General features: G+C 39.1%; 8 protein-coding genes and 2 non-coding genes across 10 annotated transcripts; 5 read left to right on the top strand and 5 right to left on the bottom strand.

Annotated features, from left to right (window-relative positions):
* Positions 1 to 13: 13 nt before the first annotated feature.
* SPT7 (SAGA histone acetyltransferase complex subunit SPT7) lies at positions 14 to 4,039 on the bottom strand (the record flags this gene model as incomplete). The annotated part of the gene is made up of 1 exon (XM_056228748.1): positions 14 to 4,039. One exon carries the CDS (start codon positions 4,037 to 4,039, stop codon positions 14 to 16), a length of 4,026 nt encoding a protein of 1,341 aa, XP_056086072.1.
* Positions 4,040 to 5,344: 1,305 nt separating this feature from the next.
* On the top strand, positions 5,345 to 5,416 carry Skdi_2.trna10R. The gene has a single exon. It is a non-coding gene; the product is annotated as a tRNA-Arg (tRNA).
* A 15-nt stretch (positions 5,417 to 5,431) lies between these two features.
* Positions 5,432 to 5,503, top strand: Skdi_2.trna11D. The gene has a single exon. It is a non-coding gene; the product is annotated as a tRNA-Asp (tRNA).
* A 513-nt stretch (positions 5,504 to 6,016) lies between these two features.
* Positions 6,017 to 6,349, bottom strand: UBC4 (E2 ubiquitin-conjugating protein UBC4; the record flags this gene model as incomplete). Its single annotated transcript, XM_056228759.1, has 1 exon — positions 6,017 to 6,349. The coding sequence occupies one exon, from the start codon at positions 6,347 to 6,349 to the stop codon at positions 6,017 to 6,019; it is 333 nt and encodes a 110-aa protein (XP_056086073.1).
* Positions 6,350 to 8,459: 2,110 nt separating this feature from the next.
* On the top strand, positions 8,460 to 9,923 carry TEC1 (Tec1p; the record flags this gene model as incomplete). Its single annotated transcript, XM_056228770.1, has 1 exon — positions 8,460 to 9,923. One exon carries the CDS (start codon positions 8,460 to 8,462, stop codon positions 9,921 to 9,923), a length of 1,464 nt encoding a protein of 487 aa, XP_056086074.1.
* Positions 9,924 to 10,422: 499 nt separating this feature from the next.
* Positions 10,423 to 13,350, top strand: MIS1 (trifunctional formate-tetrahydrofolate ligase/methenyltetrahydrofolate cyclohydrolase/methylenetetrahydrofolate dehydrogenase MIS1; the record flags this gene model as incomplete). Its single annotated transcript, XM_056228781.1, has 1 exon — positions 10,423 to 13,350. The coding sequence occupies one exon, from the start codon at positions 10,423 to 10,425 to the stop codon at positions 13,348 to 13,350; it is 2,928 nt and encodes a 975-aa protein (XP_056086075.1).
* A 309-nt stretch (positions 13,351 to 13,659) lies between these two features.
* Positions 13,660 to 14,760, bottom strand: RPL19A (60S ribosomal protein eL19; the record flags this gene model as incomplete). Its single annotated transcript, XM_056228792.1, has 2 exons — positions 13,660 to 14,227; positions 14,759 to 14,760. Coding segments are annotated over 2 exons (570 nt in total).
* Positions 14,761 to 15,469: 709 nt separating this feature from the next.
* On the top strand, positions 15,470 to 16,393 carry AAC3 (ADP/ATP carrier protein AAC3; the record flags this gene model as incomplete). Its single annotated transcript, XM_056228803.1, has 1 exon — positions 15,470 to 16,393. The coding sequence occupies one exon, from the start codon at positions 15,470 to 15,472 to the stop codon at positions 16,391 to 16,393; it is 924 nt and encodes a 307-aa protein (XP_056086077.1).
* Positions 16,394 to 16,569: 176 nt separating this feature from the next.
* On the bottom strand, positions 16,570 to 17,556 carry SKDI02G1920 (KH domain-containing protein; the record flags this gene model as incomplete). Its single annotated transcript, XM_056228814.1, has 1 exon — positions 16,570 to 17,556. The coding sequence occupies one exon, from the start codon at positions 17,554 to 17,556 to the stop codon at positions 16,570 to 16,572; it is 987 nt and encodes a 328-aa protein (XP_056086078.1).
* A 928-nt stretch (positions 17,557 to 18,484) lies between these two features.
* On the bottom strand, positions 18,485 to 18,742 carry SKDI02G1930 (uncharacterized protein; the record flags this gene model as incomplete). Its single annotated transcript, XM_056228826.1, has 1 exon — positions 18,485 to 18,742. One exon carries the CDS (start codon positions 18,740 to 18,742, stop codon positions 18,485 to 18,487), a length of 258 nt encoding a protein of 85 aa, XP_056086079.1.
* Between the last annotated feature and the right edge of the window lie 436 nt (positions 18,743 to 19,178).

Consider the following 19,178-nt stretch of genomic DNA (forward strand, 5'->3'; position numbering starts at 1 on the left):
TTGGTATGCTCATCTACTGATTCAAGCGGGGAAGACTCAAGCTAAATGAACTATTGCTGCCCACATTGGAATCATCAAAAGGATCATCCATATTTAAAGAATCTAGTGGTTGAGGCGTTCCCAAAAACAAAGAAGAACCCATATCATTTTCCGTACGCACCGTGGAATTTACAGTTACTGTTGAATCTGCCTTTTCATCTTTCTGCAGGTCCTCTTCTGGAACAATGAACGCCCCTGCGATCGGCTTCTTCTTATATGCGGTACTTATTTTACCAGTGGGAGGCAACCTTGCCTTCGTGGCACTTTTCTTTGAGATAAATTGATCCTCTTCCAAGAGGACGAAAGAACTGTCCTCCGTCGAGATGGGCAGGATTCTGTCACCTGCGGAGGATTTGTTTTGCTTTGCTATATACGCCTTAGAGCGTTCATAGCCTTTTTTCAATAGTGGTAGTAGAGTACTCCAGAACGAACCAGCATCTAGTAGACCTTTTGTTATCTTCTTGTATACAATGCTCTCGGATTCCTCAGGTTGGATTTTCTTAGCCTGAACTTTGGTCTCCCCATCAACAGTTTGAAATTGGGTAGTTAACAATTGTAAGGGAACAGATGAACTCAAAACACCAAACTCTTTTTCTAATCCAAGCTCTTTGAAGCCAAAGAAATCTTCTCCAGTCAACTCACTTGCAAAATCACCAGTAAAGAAGCTTTGGCTTTCGTCTTCAAAATTTCTCTCGGATAGCTCTTGCAAAGTTGGCCTTAACAGTGCCCTTAGAAAGCCTTCTAGTTTGTGCTTAATATCCTGAAGCTTCTTAGTCTTTTTGCCAAACTCAGACTCAACATAGGAGTACAAGTCATCTGGCCTATTGATACCATTTTCTAGCAGTGTGGTTTGTAGCATTTCCACATTCGTTCCTCTATTTAGTGAATTAGTTTCATGATGAAGTTTCAAAGTCTTGATTAAATTGGATAAGTAATGCCCAGCGACTTCGGTAAGCATATTTATCGCTGAAGAATGAGCAGTTTCAAACCCGTTGGCCATGGCAACCTTGGATATGTTTTTATGCATGAATTTCCATATTAGTTCCCTGTTGTTCTTGAAATCGTGGGTCGGAAGTTGAGAGACCGGATCAATGTCGAGCGAGTCATCGATAACGGTGTAAGTATAAATATGGTTGTTAAGGAAAGAGTTAGGATTACTTCTAGAGCTTTGAGCTGACAATGGGCTTTGTAGCATTCTAATCAAAGATATTTTGTGGCAAATATGTCTAATTTGTTGGACCAGCGTAATGTTCTGGTTCATTTTGGGTGTTAGGCCCAAATCTTTGTTCGCTAAAAACATGCTTTCTTTATGGATCCCGTTCTGAAGCATGCGTTCCACGGAGGCATCCTCCATTTTGTCAAGAGTCTTCGCGTTCACTCCCTCATAAAATATGTCAGGAATAGCATTACTGATGTCATACTCCTGCAAAAATCTGGTGTCGTCTAATTCAATATCATTAGGCTGCTTTTCAAAAATTTCATTTCCGTTCAGAGGATGGTCGTTATGGAATTGTAGTTGGTCATCTTCTTCATGTTTCAAAACCGTCCCAAACCCATTTTTCATGATAGAATCTTGTTCTATTTTTTGACGATATGATTCCAGAGCTTTTTGTTCCTTGTATTCAAGAAATAGCTGGTCAAACTTTTTCATTCTTTGTGGGTTTTTCAAAAATGCTTCTGAGTCGCTATTCAACTTTCCATTTTTGAAATAACCGGTTCTCTTCAAGCAAATTTCGGCACGAACTTTGGCGGTCACAGTTTTCCAGACGGATATCTCCAAATCATCCCTGTCATCGTCCTTTTCAAGTAGGTAAGATTGGGAATCGACCATATCTTCGTCTTCTTCTTCCTCTTCTTCCTCTTCTTCCTCATCATTATTTCTTTCTGCTTCTTTGTTTTCTCCATCTTTTCCCTGTGGCTCACCTTCTATGTTCTTCTTAGCAACATCCATATCCATGTCTTTTTTATATTCCACAGTTTTTCTACCTTCCTCGACCCTTTCATGCTCGTCAGCTTTCCCATTTTCTTTGGATTGGTTTTTATCGCTGTGTTCATTGGCAACCATAGGCGAATCAGTTATGTCTTTTTCGTTTTCTACCTCAAGCATCATTGGAGCTACTTCGTCGGTATCGGCTGCTGTTTCGTTCTTGACTGCTTTAGAAGTACCCTTTATAGACTTTTTCCCATTCTCCTTTGTTAGCATATGAGCTCCCATATTTAGCCCTTTCCTTCCAGAACCAGCAACTTCTTCCTCCTCATCCATTTCATAATCCCTATCTTTTTCCATATCTTCAATTTCTTTCTCTAAATCAGCTCTGTTTCGGATTGTGATATTTGGAATCATAGGGATCAATTGGAGAGATTTCTTTTGCATAGCAATGGCATGACCTCTCAAAAAATGCGAAGGATCCGAATTATAGGTCAAGCAATTTTTCCATATCAGCATCATATCATCGACAAATTCTTGTTTGGAGTTATATTGGAAACTTTTTAATTTTTTTAAAACAGTATTAAGGTCCATGGATTTTTTGATGATTTGATGGTAATTCGGGGCTTCTCTCTTGCTCACTCTATTTAAAAATGGAGTTGAATGCTCAGTGTAATTTCTCAATTCCAATACAACCTTTTCACAGGCTTCATATAGTTCCTCTTGGCCAATTCTTTCATCCGATGTCCATTTTGACCGATTTTTCCTGACGTCCATGATCAAATGTTTTAATTCGTAATCTGATATACCCAATTGAGATTTGTTCTCCTGAATAGATGACAGAAGGTGCTTTAATGATAAATTTTCAATGCCAAGGTTAACCGTTAAATCTAGTTTATTTTGTTTGGGGCGCTTATTTCCTGCGTCACTAAAGGTTTCGCCTTCAGTGCTTGATAAAACTTGGTTTGTATCTAGCTCATCATTTATACATTTATTATTTTGGTCATCAGTGGATGCTTTCAGATCATTTCGACTTCGTTTCCTCTTTCCCTTCTCTATCATCTTATCACTTTGCTCAAGTTTCAAGCGCTTTATCATTGTTTCTCTATCGTATTCAAAACTGTGGTATATTTTGTTCCAGTTGCCCATAATTTCTTCGACATTATTCGCTTTCAACTTTGATAGCGTCTCCTTTGATATGGAAATATTTAACAACAAACGTCGTTCGCTATCAATCTCAATGCTAGAAGGGGGTATAGAAACGGCATTTTGTATGAGAATACCTGCTCCCTTTTCATCTGTACTCTCTTCATCGTAATTGTCCTCTTCATCATCATAGTCCTCATCTTCGGAAAACTTGGAAATGCTTTCTTTATTTTGTGGTTTTTCCTTCTCACCATCTTGCTCATCACCACTCTCCTCTTCAACATCCAATAGAGCGTATTCCGTATCATCCTCGTCATTAAACTCGGTAATATCACTATACATATAATCTATGGCACATTGCCACAAGACATACCGGATTTTTAAGGACAGATTTCCAATGAACCGTGGGCCACTTATTTGTTGCTTTAAATCCTCTAAATCCAGTTTGAATAAGTCTTCTTCGACATTATCACCCTCGTTATTATTCACATTATTTTCGTCATTTGCAATCACCTCACCGCCTTTACTTTCAGTCCGGCTTTCATTATTATTATTATTATTATTATTATTATTATTATTATTATTATTATTATTAATGTTTTCCCCTGTAGTTTTCTCTATCGTTTGTGACAACACATTATCGGGTTGCGCGCTCAGAGTAGCAGGTACTACACTACTTTGTTCTCCCTCCTGAGTTGATGGGAATGACTTTTCGACATTCAACGTTATGTTTCCTTTCAAGAAATAATCCCATGCTTTGAGTTTGTCTTCTTCACTTGGGATTGACAGTAAATATCCTAGAACGACCAATTGTTGAGATGTTAAATAAAGGTCAAAAAAGTTCTTATTGGAAAGTTTTTCGGTTAATTTAAGTAAGGCTTTTGTATTTGTCCTTTGGTAGTTCGTTATTGGTATTTTTTTAGTCATTATCCCGACTTAGTTTATTTTTATTATGTTACAGCTTTACGAGTAACAAAGTGCTTTTCCCTGATATTAGTTTCAAAGGAAAAAAAGGGAGACTTCGATTTGTCAATTAATAGTAAATTAAATATATGAAGGACCTTCTTCAATGATGTCCTTTTCTTTACTTATGCAATGATAAGTAAATTCCTACAAGCTACACTAGATTTTTATTACTTGGATCTGAAATTTCAGAATGTTACCCGTATCCGCTAAGTTATTATGAGAAGCGTAGCAATCACTATATGTGAAGAGTTATTTGCAGTGGCATTCACCTAGTCAGTTTAAGTTGGCCGACACTTTAAATACGGGTATAAAATATATGGTGGACTTCATTTGCAGTGAAATTTTTGTAGAATTAAGTCCTTATGCTGGATATGATTGAATACTGTTAAAGCAGATGAGTTTATCATTGTTTACACAGGTAACTTTGAGGACAATTGTCTGAAACTATCAATTAGCATGTTCTTCGTATCTGGTTCAGAGTGGAAAAAAATTATAAAGGATGCTCGACCAGTAAGTGCAGTTGAAAATTTAACACGGAATTTAAATGTGAAGATCAACTTATTGACTAGTGAAATCCTGTGACAATTGTTGAGATTCCATTTTATGTGCATAGAATATACTAGAGGTTCTTCTCATGGATTTAGGAATCCACGAAAGGGAATCGACAATTTTACATAATCGTAATATTAAAGTTTTTTTTTATACATCGTCATTGATTGATTCTATTACATTATTGTTGGAACAATAATCAACTATCCATCAATTACTAGTACAGCTGATTAATACATTCAATCACGTAGCTAGAAGATTATCATATACGGTGTTAAGAAGATGACAAAAATTATTAGACCAGTGAAATAAGATTCAGGACAGTCATCAAATTTAGTGGAAGCTGAAGTGCAAGGATTGATAATGCAATAGGATCAATGAATAAAGACGTATAAAATGAAGAAAGAAATAAGAATAAGATTATGTAAAATTGTTGATTCCCTTTCGTGGATTCCTAAATCCAGGAGGAGAACTTCTAGTATATCCTATATACATAATATTATTAACCTTATCAAAAATGGAATCCCAACAAATGTCACAAGATTTTACTGGTCAATACAAACAACTATCACAACATCCACACTTATCTCGATTATTTCGTTTGCTTTTCATTTCTTGATCTTGTGGAAATGAAAATGAGAGTAGTGAGATGTCCATATAAAATTGTGCATATGAAGTTCGTCATTATATGACACCAATAAATCATAACAAATAATAGCTTGCGTGGCGTAATGGCAACGCGTCTGACTTCTAATCAGAAGATTATGGGTTCGACCCCCATCGTGAGTGCTTTGTTTTCCAAATTCCGTGATAGTTTAATGGTCAGAATGGGCGCTTGTCGCGTGCCAGATCGGGGTTCAATTCCCCGTCGCGGAGATTTTTTTAGTTTATTGCAGTTGATGCAGACTTGTAAATTGGATTCAGTGCTTGCTCTACCACGTATTTTGATCGATAATTACTAGTGTCCTACAGCATAGGTACTGAATACGTATCAGCTCCTGAACGGTGAAGATGTAAGGTAAACAATTTAACACATTATCACTCTAGCTAAAAGGCGGGCTAGTATTTAATATGTCTCAAACGTACGTAAAGGATATTTTCTTTTAGTATAAGCGACAATTTTTGAATGATCTTCGTGAAAAGAGCCGTTTTTACGCTATGCTAATTTAATGTTTCTAGTTCAACTATGTTCAAAAAAATATGTTTGTCTGCGCGGTTAATAACAAAATTTTTATAAGTTATATCAGTGAATCTATGTTATTAAAGACAGAATATAAATATACTTTATTTTATCACTTTTTAAAATACATTATATCTAGTATTCTTTTCTTATCGTCCGATCTCATATATATTTTGTTTCTTTCTTTCCAGCTGAGTAAAGGCGGCTGATTATACAGCGTACTTTTTGGTCCATTCTCTGGCTGTAGCTTCGTACTTGGGTCTGTCAGTCTTGTAAATATGAGCGATTTCTGGTACTAAAGGATCATCTGGGTTAGCATCTGTCAACAAAGAGCAGATGGATAATAGGACCTTTGACAAAGTTAGAGCAGGAGACCATTGGTCCTTTAGAATATCCAGACAGATGTTACCGTTGGCGTTGATATTTGGATGATATATCTTGGTTGTGAAGGAGATCTTTGGCGGCTTGAATGGGTAGTCGGTTGGGAAATGGATGGACAAGAAGAAAACGCCGCCGGCATATGGAGAATCGGCTGGGCCCATGATGGATGCTTGCCAGTGATATAGATCATCGCCGACTGGACCGGCCGAACATGAAGTAGGTGGGTCTCTGATTCAATAACACATTTAATGTTAGTAAATAAAAGAACTTACGTATAGAAAAAAAGAGAAAAAACACGCATTCGAAACGTGGTAATAACGTTAGACATACCTTTCTAGGTCACTTAGTTCTTTGGCAATACGTTTAGAAGAAGACATGATATTTGGATGTTTTGTATGTGTGTATCTATAGTTAGTGATGAGTTATTTACTTTTGTTATAAGTTGTTTCCCTAGCTTTTCTGCTTTTTTCAGGATAGATTCAATTCTCTGAATTATTTATCGAAGTGGAAAATATGGGAATAGAAGAAAAAGAAAGAAGGTTAAAGAAAAAAGAAAAAGCAAGCCCTCAAGGTGAGCTGTTGTCAGCTTTTTCCGCAGTGGGAAAATCTCGCAGACCATGTGACCGCCAATTCTTCTTTTTCGCCGCCTTGATTTATGTCTTAGAAAAACATTAAGCGATTCATGGGGTGATGGGAGGTAGGCGGTTAATAGCAACTGCGATTTATTAGATTTGGCAGATCACAACCAAAGGTGTATACCTAGTATCTTTACGCTCCTTGCGCCGTGAAGTTGAATGTTCTGTTGTTTTTCTGGAAAAACAAAGGGATAAGCATGACAGTAATTATAGTAGAGAATGACATCTTGTACATTCCAGCAAGAAAGGAATGTTGACAGAAACAACAGTTACGGGCGCTTGTGTCTTTCTGACCTTCTCTTTAAAGTTCGAAAAGGGTCTCTCCCTGCAAAAAACCTGTCAGTTCACATCCCTTTATTGCCAAAGAATGTTACTTTGCTATTTGGCGGGAATTTACTGGTAAGCGCGAATTTGAAGAATTTAATTCTTAATTTTGTAAGTAAACAGATCATGCTTGTGTTGTTTTGGGAGGAAGTGGGCCAAGGATTTTCTTAGTTATTGTTTGTGATGTGTTCTGCATTTTTTTTCTTGCTCCTTCTGAGGTATTAAAGACCACATACCAAACAAAATATAAAATGAATAAATAAACAAATACATAAATGATTGACATTACACATGAAAACAACAACACATACTAGACTACCGACAAGATTATTCTATGCATGTGGTAAGGCGACAAGTGCAAACGAGAGCAAGCACGATGCTACGGGAAGCAAACCATGTCTGTCTATAACAAGACAGCGTTCATTTTATACTTTTCGTTCGAAAATTAGTATATTTGAACAATAACTAGCACAGCGTGCTTCATTAGCAGGATTCACTGGCGAGATGACTGTTATAAAAACAACCTGCACGGGAAACCCGCCTTCTCAAACAGTGACACAACAAATCAGTTAAGGAAAGAGGAGCTTCTTAGCCAAATAAAAGGCATTCTAATACTTCATCAAAGGTTGTTACTGCATACTAGACCGCACGCGCTCACTGTTTTTCAGTATGAGCAGTTCCTTTTACAAAAACAGCCATGACATTTCCTGGGCGAAAAGTGGTGAGATTCTTTAGCGGAGAGGTGCTTACGCCAACTCTTTCCATTTAGTGACACCGGTGGAGGTCGTTTATCGCCCGCAGGATGTTTCAGAATGAGCCATTTTGGCCGCAGTCCGGTTTGTTCAGCCCCATTAGATTCCCGGGACCGCTGGCATTCCACGTACAACTCGAAGAAATTCTCTTCGAGTTTGAGAATGTGCGTGTTTCAGAGTGCGTATTTTTACTCTTCTGGGAAATTCTCCGGAAACCAACTGAGCTGGACTCCATGAATGGTCCCTCGCAAGGTTCTTGGCTTATGCACAGTTTTGAGGCACCAGTAGTCAACATCGGCAATCCATGGTGCTGGAGTTTCTCTCCATGGTACGGCCCATAGCTGGAGAAAATAGTTTATTGCCCAAAAAGTAATCCTCCGCAGAGGTATATATTAAGTTTGAAACAAAAGGCTTGCTGGGCTTTTTGCACATCACAACCCTTTTTGCTTTTATAAATGATTATGAAACGTTAAGAATTTTTTCCACTGGTGCAAGATTTCTTCTCGTATCAGCAAGAGAAGAAAAATTCAAGCGGCACATCCTATATATTCTGTTCAAACATGAGTCTTAAAGTAGAGGACTTTGGCACGGATATTTCTAGAAATATAGAATTATATAGCGGTCGAATCTTTGACGTTTACATACAGAAAGACTCGTATTCGCAGTCAAATTTAGATGATATGTTTCCAGAAGCCGTTGCTCCGGACCCTAGCTGCGTGAAAAATGAAGAGGAGGATGACATCAACCTCGTTAACGCGCCTCCTCAATTTGAACTGGTCAATACAGGGCTAGGAGCCAAATCAGATGATTTGAGATCTTCATCGGTAAAGAGTACTTTCACTGATAAACAGAGGAAAAGTGAAGTACCAAGTCTATCCGTGAACAATTACTTTCCAGGGCAAAGAAGCGAAGACTCATCAGCAGCGGAATCCTGGGGCATCGGTTGCGATAAATGGTCGGAAAAAGTAGAAGAGGCATTTTTTGAGGCACTGAGATTGATAATGAAGAATGGAACCACTAAAATAAAAATAAGAAACGCCAATTTCGGGAGAAACGAACTCATTTCCTTGTACATTAAGCACAAAACCAATGTGTTCAGGACCAAAAAGCAAATCTCTTCGCATATCCAAGTTTGGAAAAAAACAATACAAAACAAAGTTAAGGACTCTTTGACCTTGACATCAAGAGAGGAGGAACTTTTACATCTTATCGAACATGGTGCTGAACAAACCACTGAAAACTCAAACTTGTTCTATGACATATTCGAGGAGATTATTGATTTTTCACCTTCAATTAACGATTCAGGAAGTATAACTCCTAAAAATCTGCATGCCAATAACACGAGCAACAATGAATTGTCAATTCATTCAAGATTACTCACACCAATCACCGCCTCGAACGAGAAAAAAATCGAAAATTTCATCAAAATCGACGCTGCATCTCAAGCAAAGACTCCCTTAATCTACGCTAAACACATTTATGAAAACATGGACGGTTACAAATGCATTCCATCTAAGAGAGTCCTTGAACAACTTTCTCCCACGGAATCTCACCAAGAAGGTGATGCTAATGGGGAGACTTATTCTAACAAGAAAGCAATTCTAGAAACCGCCAGAAATATTGAAATAGAGCAGAGAAAAATAATCAACAAATACCAAAGGATTTCCCGCATACAAGAACATGAAAGTAATACTGAGTTCAGTTCCAATTCCAATTCCGCTTCAGATTATGAGTCTGAAGAAGAAGTGGTTCCAAGATCAACTGCAGTTCCACAACTCCAAAACAGACCAGCGTCGTACTATAAGAATAATGGAATGCCCTACCCTCTTTCCAAAGTACGAGGAAGACCGATGTACCCCAGACCTGCTGAAGAAGTCTATAACTCAAATTACGCTCAAGGTTTGCCCCAATATCAAACTTCTTATTTCTCACAACTGTTACTGTCATCACCCCAGCATTACGAACATTCCCCACATCAAAGGAACTTTACTCCGTCTAACCAATCGCATGGGAATTTCTACTAAATGGGTGCATACATACACACGTACACACACATATATACATACATACATACATACATACATACATACATACATACATACATACATGTAGTCGGACCTACAACCGACATAGAATGAATCAAAAATGCAAATTACGTATCAGTCATACATCGCCGGTTCTTGCATAAGCCACAGTATATTTCCTCATCCACTCTCGCCCAGCTCAGACCTTCGTAGCAGCCTACATACGAGGTCTCTTCTAGTCCCTCGGACTCTTTTTACTGACGCGCCAGAAAGAGTAAAAAAATTTCTCTAGCGCCATGCTGAATTTTTTTTCACTTCATGCTATTTTTTTTCTTTTTCCACCGAAATAATATTGCAGTAATTTCTCGATGCCACAAGATTTGCAAAGATTAAATCAATCAGAACGCATTGAAAATCAATCTTTATCGCTCAAACTCTTTTGTAGCTTCAAATATTGTCTTGTTCTATCCTTTTCAAGCATCAAGGGCTAAAAGGAAAAATGCTTTCGAGATTATCTTTATTGAGAAACTCGAGGGCGCTCCATCATGCTAAATGGCGTACTTACCGCTTCAAAGCTTCGCCAACTCTACATGTTTCAGAGTACCATATTCTTTCTGGTAAAAAACTTGCTCAGTCTATTCGCGAAAAGGCTAATAACGAGATACAAGCCATTAAACTCAAGCATCCCAATTTCAAGCCCACATTGAAAATTATTCAAGTTGGGGGCAGACCTGACTCTTCCACGTATGTAAGGATGAAATTGAAGGCTTCGAAGGACGGTGGTGTAGACTGCGTCATAGAAAAGTTACCAACAGATATCACTGAGCTTGAGCTTCTGAAAAAAATCAGCGACATCAACGACGATGAGTCTATTCATGGGTTGTTGATCCAACTGCCATTGCCTGGTCATTTGGATGAAACCACGATTACGAATGCTATCGACTTCAAAAAAGACGTTGACGGATTTCATAGATATAACGCTGGCGAATTGGCTAAAAAGGATGGTAAACCGTACTTCGTACCATGTACTCCCCATGGTTGTATGAAGTTACTTGACGAAGCTCATGTCAAGATAGATGGTAAGAACGCTGTTGTGCTGGGCAGATCTAGTATCGTCGGAAATCCAGTCGCTTCAATGTTGAAAAATGCCAACGCAACTGTCACCATTTGCCACAGTCATACAAAGAACATTGCGGAAGTGGTTTCCCAAGCTGACATAGTTATCGCAGCTTGCGGGATGCCTCATTATGTTAAAGGCGACTGGATCAAAGAAGGTGCCGTTGTTATCGATGTTGGTATCAACTATATTCCTGATAACAGTAAGAAAAGCGGCCAAAGATTAGTTGGTGATGTTGAATTCGATTCTGTAAAGGAAAAGGCATCTTATATCACCCCTGTTCCTGGTGGAGTAGGGCCAATGACTGTCGCTATGCTTGTTTCTAATGTACTACTTGCTGCTAAAAGGCAATATGCGGAGTCTGAAAAGCTTCCAGCGATCAAACCTCTTCCTCTACACTTAGAAAAACCAGTTCCTTCGGATATTGATATATCAAGAGCTCAGAGTCCTAAACATATCACGCAAGTGGCTGAAGAACTGGGGATTCGCTCCGAGGAATTGGAATTGTACGGTCATTATAAGGCAAAGATTTCCCCAAGTATTCTCAAAAGATTACAATCTCGTGAAAATGGTAAATATGTTCTTGTTGCGGGCATCACGCCAACCCCGTTGGGTGAAGGTAAATCCACTACAACCATGGGATTGGTGCAAGCTTTATCCGCTCATTTAGGCAAGCCTTCCATTGCGAACGTTAGACAACCATCTCTGGGCCCTACCTTGGGTGTAAAAGGCGGTGCTGCGGGTGGTGGTTATGCTCAAGTTATTCCTATGGACGAGTTCAACCTACATCTAACCGGTGATATCCACGCTATTGGGGCTGCCAACAACCTGCTTGCAGCTGCTATTGACACCAGAATGTTCCATGAGTCCACTCAAAAGAATGACAGTACATTTTATACAAGATTAGTTCCAAGAAAAAATGGCAAGAGGAAGTTTACCCCATCTATGCAAAGAAGGCTCAGAAGATTAGGTATCGACAAAGAAGACCCTGACGCTTTGACACCTGAGGAAATCAAAAAATTTGCTAGAATAAACATAAATCCTGACACTATTACAATCAGACGGGTTGTCGATATTAATGATAGAATGTTAAGACAAATTACTATTGGAGAGGCCCCTACGGAAAAAGGGTTTACAAGGACTACTGGATTCGATATTACTGTTGCCTCTGAATTAATGGCTATCCTAGCTTTATCCAAAAGCTTGTACGAGATGAGGGAACGTATTGGACGAATGGTTGTTGGCGCCAATTATAATAATGAGCCCGTGACAGTAGAAGATATTGGCTGTACTGGTGCTCTGACCGCATTATTACGTGATGCTATAAAACCTAATCTAATGCAAACTTTAGAAGGTACTCCCGTAATGGTTCATGCTGGTCCTTTCGCCAATATATCCATCGGTGCATCATCAGTCATTGCAGACATGATGGCATTGAAGCTTGTAGGTTCAGTCAAGAATCCATTAAACAACAAGGACTCCCATGAGCCCGGTTACGTCGTTACTGAAGCAGGATTTGATTTTGCCATGGGTGGTGAAAGATTCTTTGATATCAAATGTCGTTCCTCTGGGTTGGTACCAGATGCAGTCGTTCTAGTTGCAACGGTAAGAGCCATAAAGTCTCATGGCGGCGCTCCAAATGTTAAACCAGGACAACCATTACCAAAAGAATACACAGAAGAAAACGTTGACTTTGTTGCCAAGGGAGTTAGTAACCTAGTCAAACAAATTGAAAACGTCAAAACTTTTGGAATTCCAGTCGTTGTGGCGATCAATAGATTCGAAACAGATTCACAAGCGGAGATTGAAGTGATCAAAAAGGCAGCATTGAATGCGGGAGCATCCTATGCAGTTACTTCTAATCACTGGATGGAAGGTGGTAAAGGGGCACTAGACTTGGCAAACGCTGTAGTCGACGCTACGACGGAACCGAAAGATTTTAGGTTTTTATATGACGTTAACAACTCAATTGAGGACAAGCTTACCAGTGTCGTCCAAAAAATGTATGGCGGGGCAAAGATCGAAGTTTCACCAGAAGCTCAAAAAAAGATTGACACTTATAAGAAACAAGGATTTGGTAATCTTCCCGTCTGTATTGCTAAGACACAGTATTCTTTATCTCATGACCAATCATTGAAAGGTGTACCTACTGGCTTCACGTTCCCAATTAGAGATGTGAGAGCTTCAATCGGTGCAGGTTACTTATACGCTCTAGCATCCGAAATACAAACTATACCAGGTTTATCAACATATGCCGGTTACATGGCAGTGGAAGTTGACGATGAGGGTGAGATTGAAGGTCTATTTTAGGTCTGTCTACCTCTTTGATAGATTACCTTTATATCTAAACATTATAAATATTAATAAATATTAATTAATGTGCACAAGATGTGAGTGGGAAATATGTTTTAATGTAGACTATTTGATTGGTTGCTAAATTATCAAATGGCGTCGAAAGAAGCCTGGCTATCCTCAATTAAAAAACCCTTTATTCATGCACGAGATGGAAAAATAGGCTTCATTTACTTAGGTACATGTAGGTACGTATGCAGTACTGAAGTTATTGCAATTTGTTTATTAATTGAGTATGTATATTAAGCTAAACTAATTAAAGAAAATTTAAGCGTCTTCCTTCAACAAAGCATCTCTCTTTTCAGCAACTCTTTGGGCTCTTCTGTCACGAGCAGCTCTGTTCTTCAATCTTCTAGCTTCAGCTTCTTCGTTCAAAGCCTTTTCACGTTGAGCATCTGCCTTAGCTTGAATAATGTGTTCAACCAAAGCTCTCTTGTGCTTGAAAGCATTACCCTTAGATTCCTTGTATAAAACGTGGTACAAGTGTTTGTCGATCTTACCAGCGTCACGGTACTTAGACAATAATCTTCTCAAGACACGTAATCTTCTGATCCAGACGACTTGGGATGGTAAACGGGCTTCTCTGGTACCCTTTCTCTTACCATAACCACTGTGACGACCTTCTCTCTTGGATTGGGCATGGGCTCTAGTTCTGGATTTAGAGTGGACAGTAACGGCCTTCTTAACGATGGTACCGTTCTTAACCAATTTTCTGATGGCGTTTCTGGAGTTGGCTTGAGCAATTTCAGAGGTTTCGTTTGGGTCCAACCAAACCTTTCCCTTACCAACACCGACGACAGAAGCGGCAAGTCTCTTTTGAGTACGTAAGTTAGCCCTGTTAAAATTATGTTAGTTATTATTGTTTTTTGAAAGAAAGTGTAGCCAATCGGAAAAGATAGTAGGTGGAATAGCAACCATTCTAATTACTCGTGGAGAAAATTAATGTGGTAGAATCGTATGCTTTGAACGATAGATGTGTTATACTCAATACGACAAGCGGTTATGCAAAGTTTTCAAGACGGAAACGGTCTTCCTGTTGAATTCTGGTCTTCTCGAGAGTACCTTCATCTTCATACAAACACTTGTTGTATAGTTGAGAATAAAATCTCCCAAAAAGTTCCTCTTCTGCCTTTAAATGAAAAAGAGTTCGTTTTCTTACACGAAGATCTGAACCAATAGTCATTTTTAAGTTTCCAAAAGAACAGATCACTATTCACTGCAATATATTATCCATATCATTCCTACATCGGTGTTCGTTCGAGGGGGTGTCCCATCAAACTCATGTATTCCAAAAAAAAAACCACTATAACAAATCTATCTTATCCCTGGTAAACTTCCATTGAAACATTATCTGCTGCTCACATACATTTTTGCTTTGGAGTTCTTAATCAGCTTTCTGTATAAAACTGAAATGTAATCGCCTTATAGATTCTGTTGATCACTACCCAAACCTATCCGTTTTTTCGTCTGCCTACTAGAGAAGTTGGATCCGATGGCTGCCGCAGCTTGCAAGGAAAGAGGGCCCAAACTGAGACCACCCCGTTCTGGGAGGTAACTATGGGAGGAGCCTATGGAGGGAGATATTGAAGAAAGGCCCATAGCACGAGCAAGAATATTGTCCACTCCAAGAGACATCTCAAAGGAGAGACCAAGAATATACTGGGCGCTACCCCGCTAGGGCGTTCATTCCAGGCGGAGGACGCATTACAAATATGTTGAGCTGTAAGTGCGGATTCTATGCGAAAATAAACAGGTCTTCTTAAAAAAAATGCAAACAAAAAATGTATGGATGGTATGGTGCATGGGCTTAGAATGGAGGAAAGAGTTTTCATTTTAGTATTACCCTTAGAATATTGACTAATTTTGAAATAAAGTTTTTCTTTTCTTTTCTTCGTGTCTGGTTGCCTTCTAATAAACTGACAAATTTCTCGAGATGGGTTTTCCATTGTTCTTTCATCAGGCGTGCATATAATAAACACTTAAAATGTTTTTTAGATATAAGCGACATCACGTATAAGAATTTGAAGAACTCAATTGGATAGGGTTAAATTAACAACATACAGGGTTTTATAGAACAATGAGTAACAACGCTAAGCAACAAGAGTCGAGCTTTATTGTTAATTTCTTGATGGGTGGTGTCAGTGCGGCAATCGCGAAGACAGCTGCCTCACCCATTGAAAGGGTCAAGATCTTGATTCAAAATCAAGACGAGATGATTAAGCAAGGTACTTTGGAGAAGAAGTACTCCGGCATTGTGGAGTGCTTTAAGAGAACTGCTAAACAGGAAGGTCTGATCTCGTTTTGGAGGGGGAATACCGCTAATGTTATTCGTTATTTTCCAACTCAAGCTTTAAACTTTGCCTTTAAGGATAAAATCAAACTGATGTTTGGTTTCAAAAAAGAGGAAGGCTATGGGAAATGGTTCGCAGGTAATCTGGCCTCTGGTGGTGCTGCAGGTGCTCTTTCGTTACTGTTTGTTTATTCCCTAGATTTTGCCAGAACAAGATTGGCCGCCGATGCTAAGTCTTCAAAAAAGGGTAGTACTCGTCAATTCAATGGGTTAGTTGATGTTTATAAGAAGACTTTAAAATCGGATGGTATTGCGGGACTATACAGAGGATTCATGCCATCAGTAATCGGTATTGTAGTTTATAGAGGGTTATATTTCGGTATGTTTGATTCACTCAAGCCGCTTTTGTTAACGGGCTCGTTAGAAGGCTCATTTTTGGCATCGTTTTTACTAGGTTGGGCTGTTACTACAGGGGCTTCAACATGTTCCTACCCATTGGACACAGTTAGAAGAAGAATGATGATGACTTCAGGTCAGGCTGTCAAATATAATGGAGCCACGGATTGTCTCAGAAAGATCGTGGCAGCTGAAGGCGTGAGTTCCTTATTCAAAGGCTGTGGCGCGAATATCCTGAGAAGTGTTGCGGGCGCAGGTGTTATCTCCATGTATGACCAGTTGCAAATGATACTGTTCGGTAAGAAATTCAAATGATCCTTTAAGTAGAATAAGCTTTTTTTTTTTCCTTAGCTCATCTACTCCCCCCTTTTTTTTATCGAATCTTAATTTTTAACCGCTGACCTGTTTATAGAAAGAATATGAAAGAAACCACACGTATTAATCTTCTTTTATTTCTTGTTATAGAGAACAATATTATACAAATACGTAAATCAACTGCTATTTTCCGGTGGCTTTCCATAAGAATCAGCTTTACGTCTTCCCCTTTCAGTTTCCAGATTGCTAAATAGCATTTTTTCAGCGATCTGGACATTTCTTTCCAAATTTCCCACAATGACAAAAGTTCTTTTTTGAGAAGACGTCTCCTTTGCACTGTCTTGGCTTTCTATCAATATCTTGGTTTTTGTATACTTTCTTAAATTTGCAATTCTATTACCACCTCTGCCGACAAGGGCTCCGACGAATTCTTCCGGAATCATAACAGTAGATCTAAACTCCGCTGCTCTATCAGCGGATCCTCTTAGGGCTTTAGCAAGATGCGGAGAATACTTTCTTTCCGAAAAAGGGTTTTCCGACCTCGGTTCCATATTTAACTGGGAAATCTGTAACCAAGCATTTCCTATGGCGGATGGTAACCCTTGGAGTTCTAGTACACGATCTTCACTATCTGGTAAATAATGCTTCGAGGCGAGTATCCTGAGGTCATTTTCATGCATAAGTTTTTTGATAACCGCACCATTCTTTCCAATTATTGCCGAGATTGCTGAATTCGAAAAAAGCAATCTAGTTGTAGTAACTTGATTTTTGTTCGTGACATTTTCGAAATCCAGTTCAGTTGGTGAGGGTAAAAGAATTTTCAGAAAATGGAATTTATGTTCCTGTTGTAACAATTTTAACATTACCTCATCATCGCCAGTGAAACTTTCCAAGATCTTTTTGAGAGTTTCACTAACAGTTTTGGCATCCTCACTTTGGATAAGCAGGATTCTATCAGAGCAGCCTTCTTTAATTTCGGACAATGCCAATTTAACATTTTTTTGTGTCTCGACCCCCTTGAGAAATGTAGTCATTGTGTCATCTTCCTCTTTGCCTACCAAGATTTCCGCCTCTAACAAAGAGAGAAGAACTCTCGCGGAGTGAGAGATATGTTCACCAGAAGTTTCGGCAGAGTCTCTGGTTTTTAGAGATGAAGAAGACATTATGTACCTATGCAATGCCAAGTTTGCTCAAATTTGGACTTTTTTTTTGCAACGGCTCCTAATTTAAGAAAGAAAACTGCAAGAAAGGATGAACGAAAAACCTGTCTTTTTTTATTTAGGCGGTAGCCTGCATTCTTACCTATTTGAAGATTGTACAAGGTATGTAAAAAGTAAATATGCGTATGCCAGGCCCCCTTAGTCGGCTGCGTAGAAAATGAGTAGTGCCTTGCATAACGAGCGCACCGCAGCGCGCATTAAGCTGAGCGCCGCCCCTGCCCTGATCATACTGTAGAAGGACGGACCCTTTCCCACCTGTGATCGTTTTCTCCCCCGCCACTCCTCCACAAAATGAATCAGCACAAACGAAGGCTAACGTAGTGAGCATTATTTGCATCCGTCCATAAAAGTTCGTCAGGCTCTTCAATCCTGTGATTCTCAGCTCCGCGGCATGTTTTGGCATGAAATCTCTTCAACTATGAAAGAAAGAGCAATTGCAAACTGCGCGGGTGCGAAGACAAACGTAATTGTAGAAAATAATATACGTATACGAACTATCTACCAGCCTGTAAATTTACATATCTAGAATATTTGTTTAAGTTTTGTATATGATTCTTGAGAACGAAAACATCAAAAGTGGAGGGATATGTTAAAGCAATGACAAGCCTCGCAATGGAGGAGGAAGAGGGTCTCCATAAGAACTTTATAGAGAAAATCATTCTTTATCTTATTTTATTCTCTTCTGTCAGTGAAGTTAAGTGTTAAAAAAAGCCTTATGAACCCCATAAATCTCGCCTTCTTTTTTCCTTTCTGTAGGACGTGTTAGATTCATAAGCAATAGTAAAGAAAAAAACTGCGGCCAGCAAAAAAGAGATGCAAATCAAACCGTGTATGGCGTAAGTTTATATGGTGTGAGCGCTCTCTCATTCATTCAGGCTTGGCCGGCCAGCTCCAAGAGGTAGTCTTTAGCCTCACCAATGATATTAGCAATGACTTCACCGTCCTTCAGCACATAACCGTGCGATTTATCTTCGCTTAATACTGTTTGAATTTCGTTGTTTTTCTTCTGTTGCTTTTTCAGAAACTCTTGATATCCACTTACTGTGGTCAACTCAACAGGTGCACTTTGCAAAAAGGAACCCGTGGAATGAGTAAAATTTGTGTTTTGTTTGTATAGGGCAGATGACATAGTGTAATTCGGCGTGATATTCTGTGACTTTGTTCTTTGTCGAGAGGAGAGCGAACCGTCTTCCGTTTTAAAAAAAAGAACCGCCAGTTCAAATGACCCTTTTATAGAAACGAGATGATCCGGTGATAACTACTTCTTGCCCAAAAAAAGTCCAGATCAGATTATTAATGGGGGTCAAAATCAAGAAAAAAAAACCGCGAAATGAAATGCGGGTCAAAAAAGAGGGAAAAAAGGAAGATGGATAAGGTGTGCCACTGACGTAACTGCCCGTGGTCAGAAGTTGGAATAATTGTTCAACAAGAGCAAGATTTAGTGACAATAATTATGGCGCTGGATTAGCCCCTATCGTTTTGCTATGGTTCGATTTGCAGCCCATCCGACGAGACCTGAGTAGGTTACAGGATCTCTTTCTTCTAAAGAGAATTTCACATGCCAC

The sequence above is a fragment of the Saccharomyces kudriavzevii genome (genome assembly GCF_947243775.1).
Source record: "Saccharomyces kudriavzevii IFO 1802 strain IFO1802 genome assembly, chromosome: 2".
NCBI lineage: Eukaryota > Fungi > Ascomycota > Saccharomycetes > Saccharomycetales > Saccharomycetaceae > Saccharomyces > Saccharomyces kudriavzevii.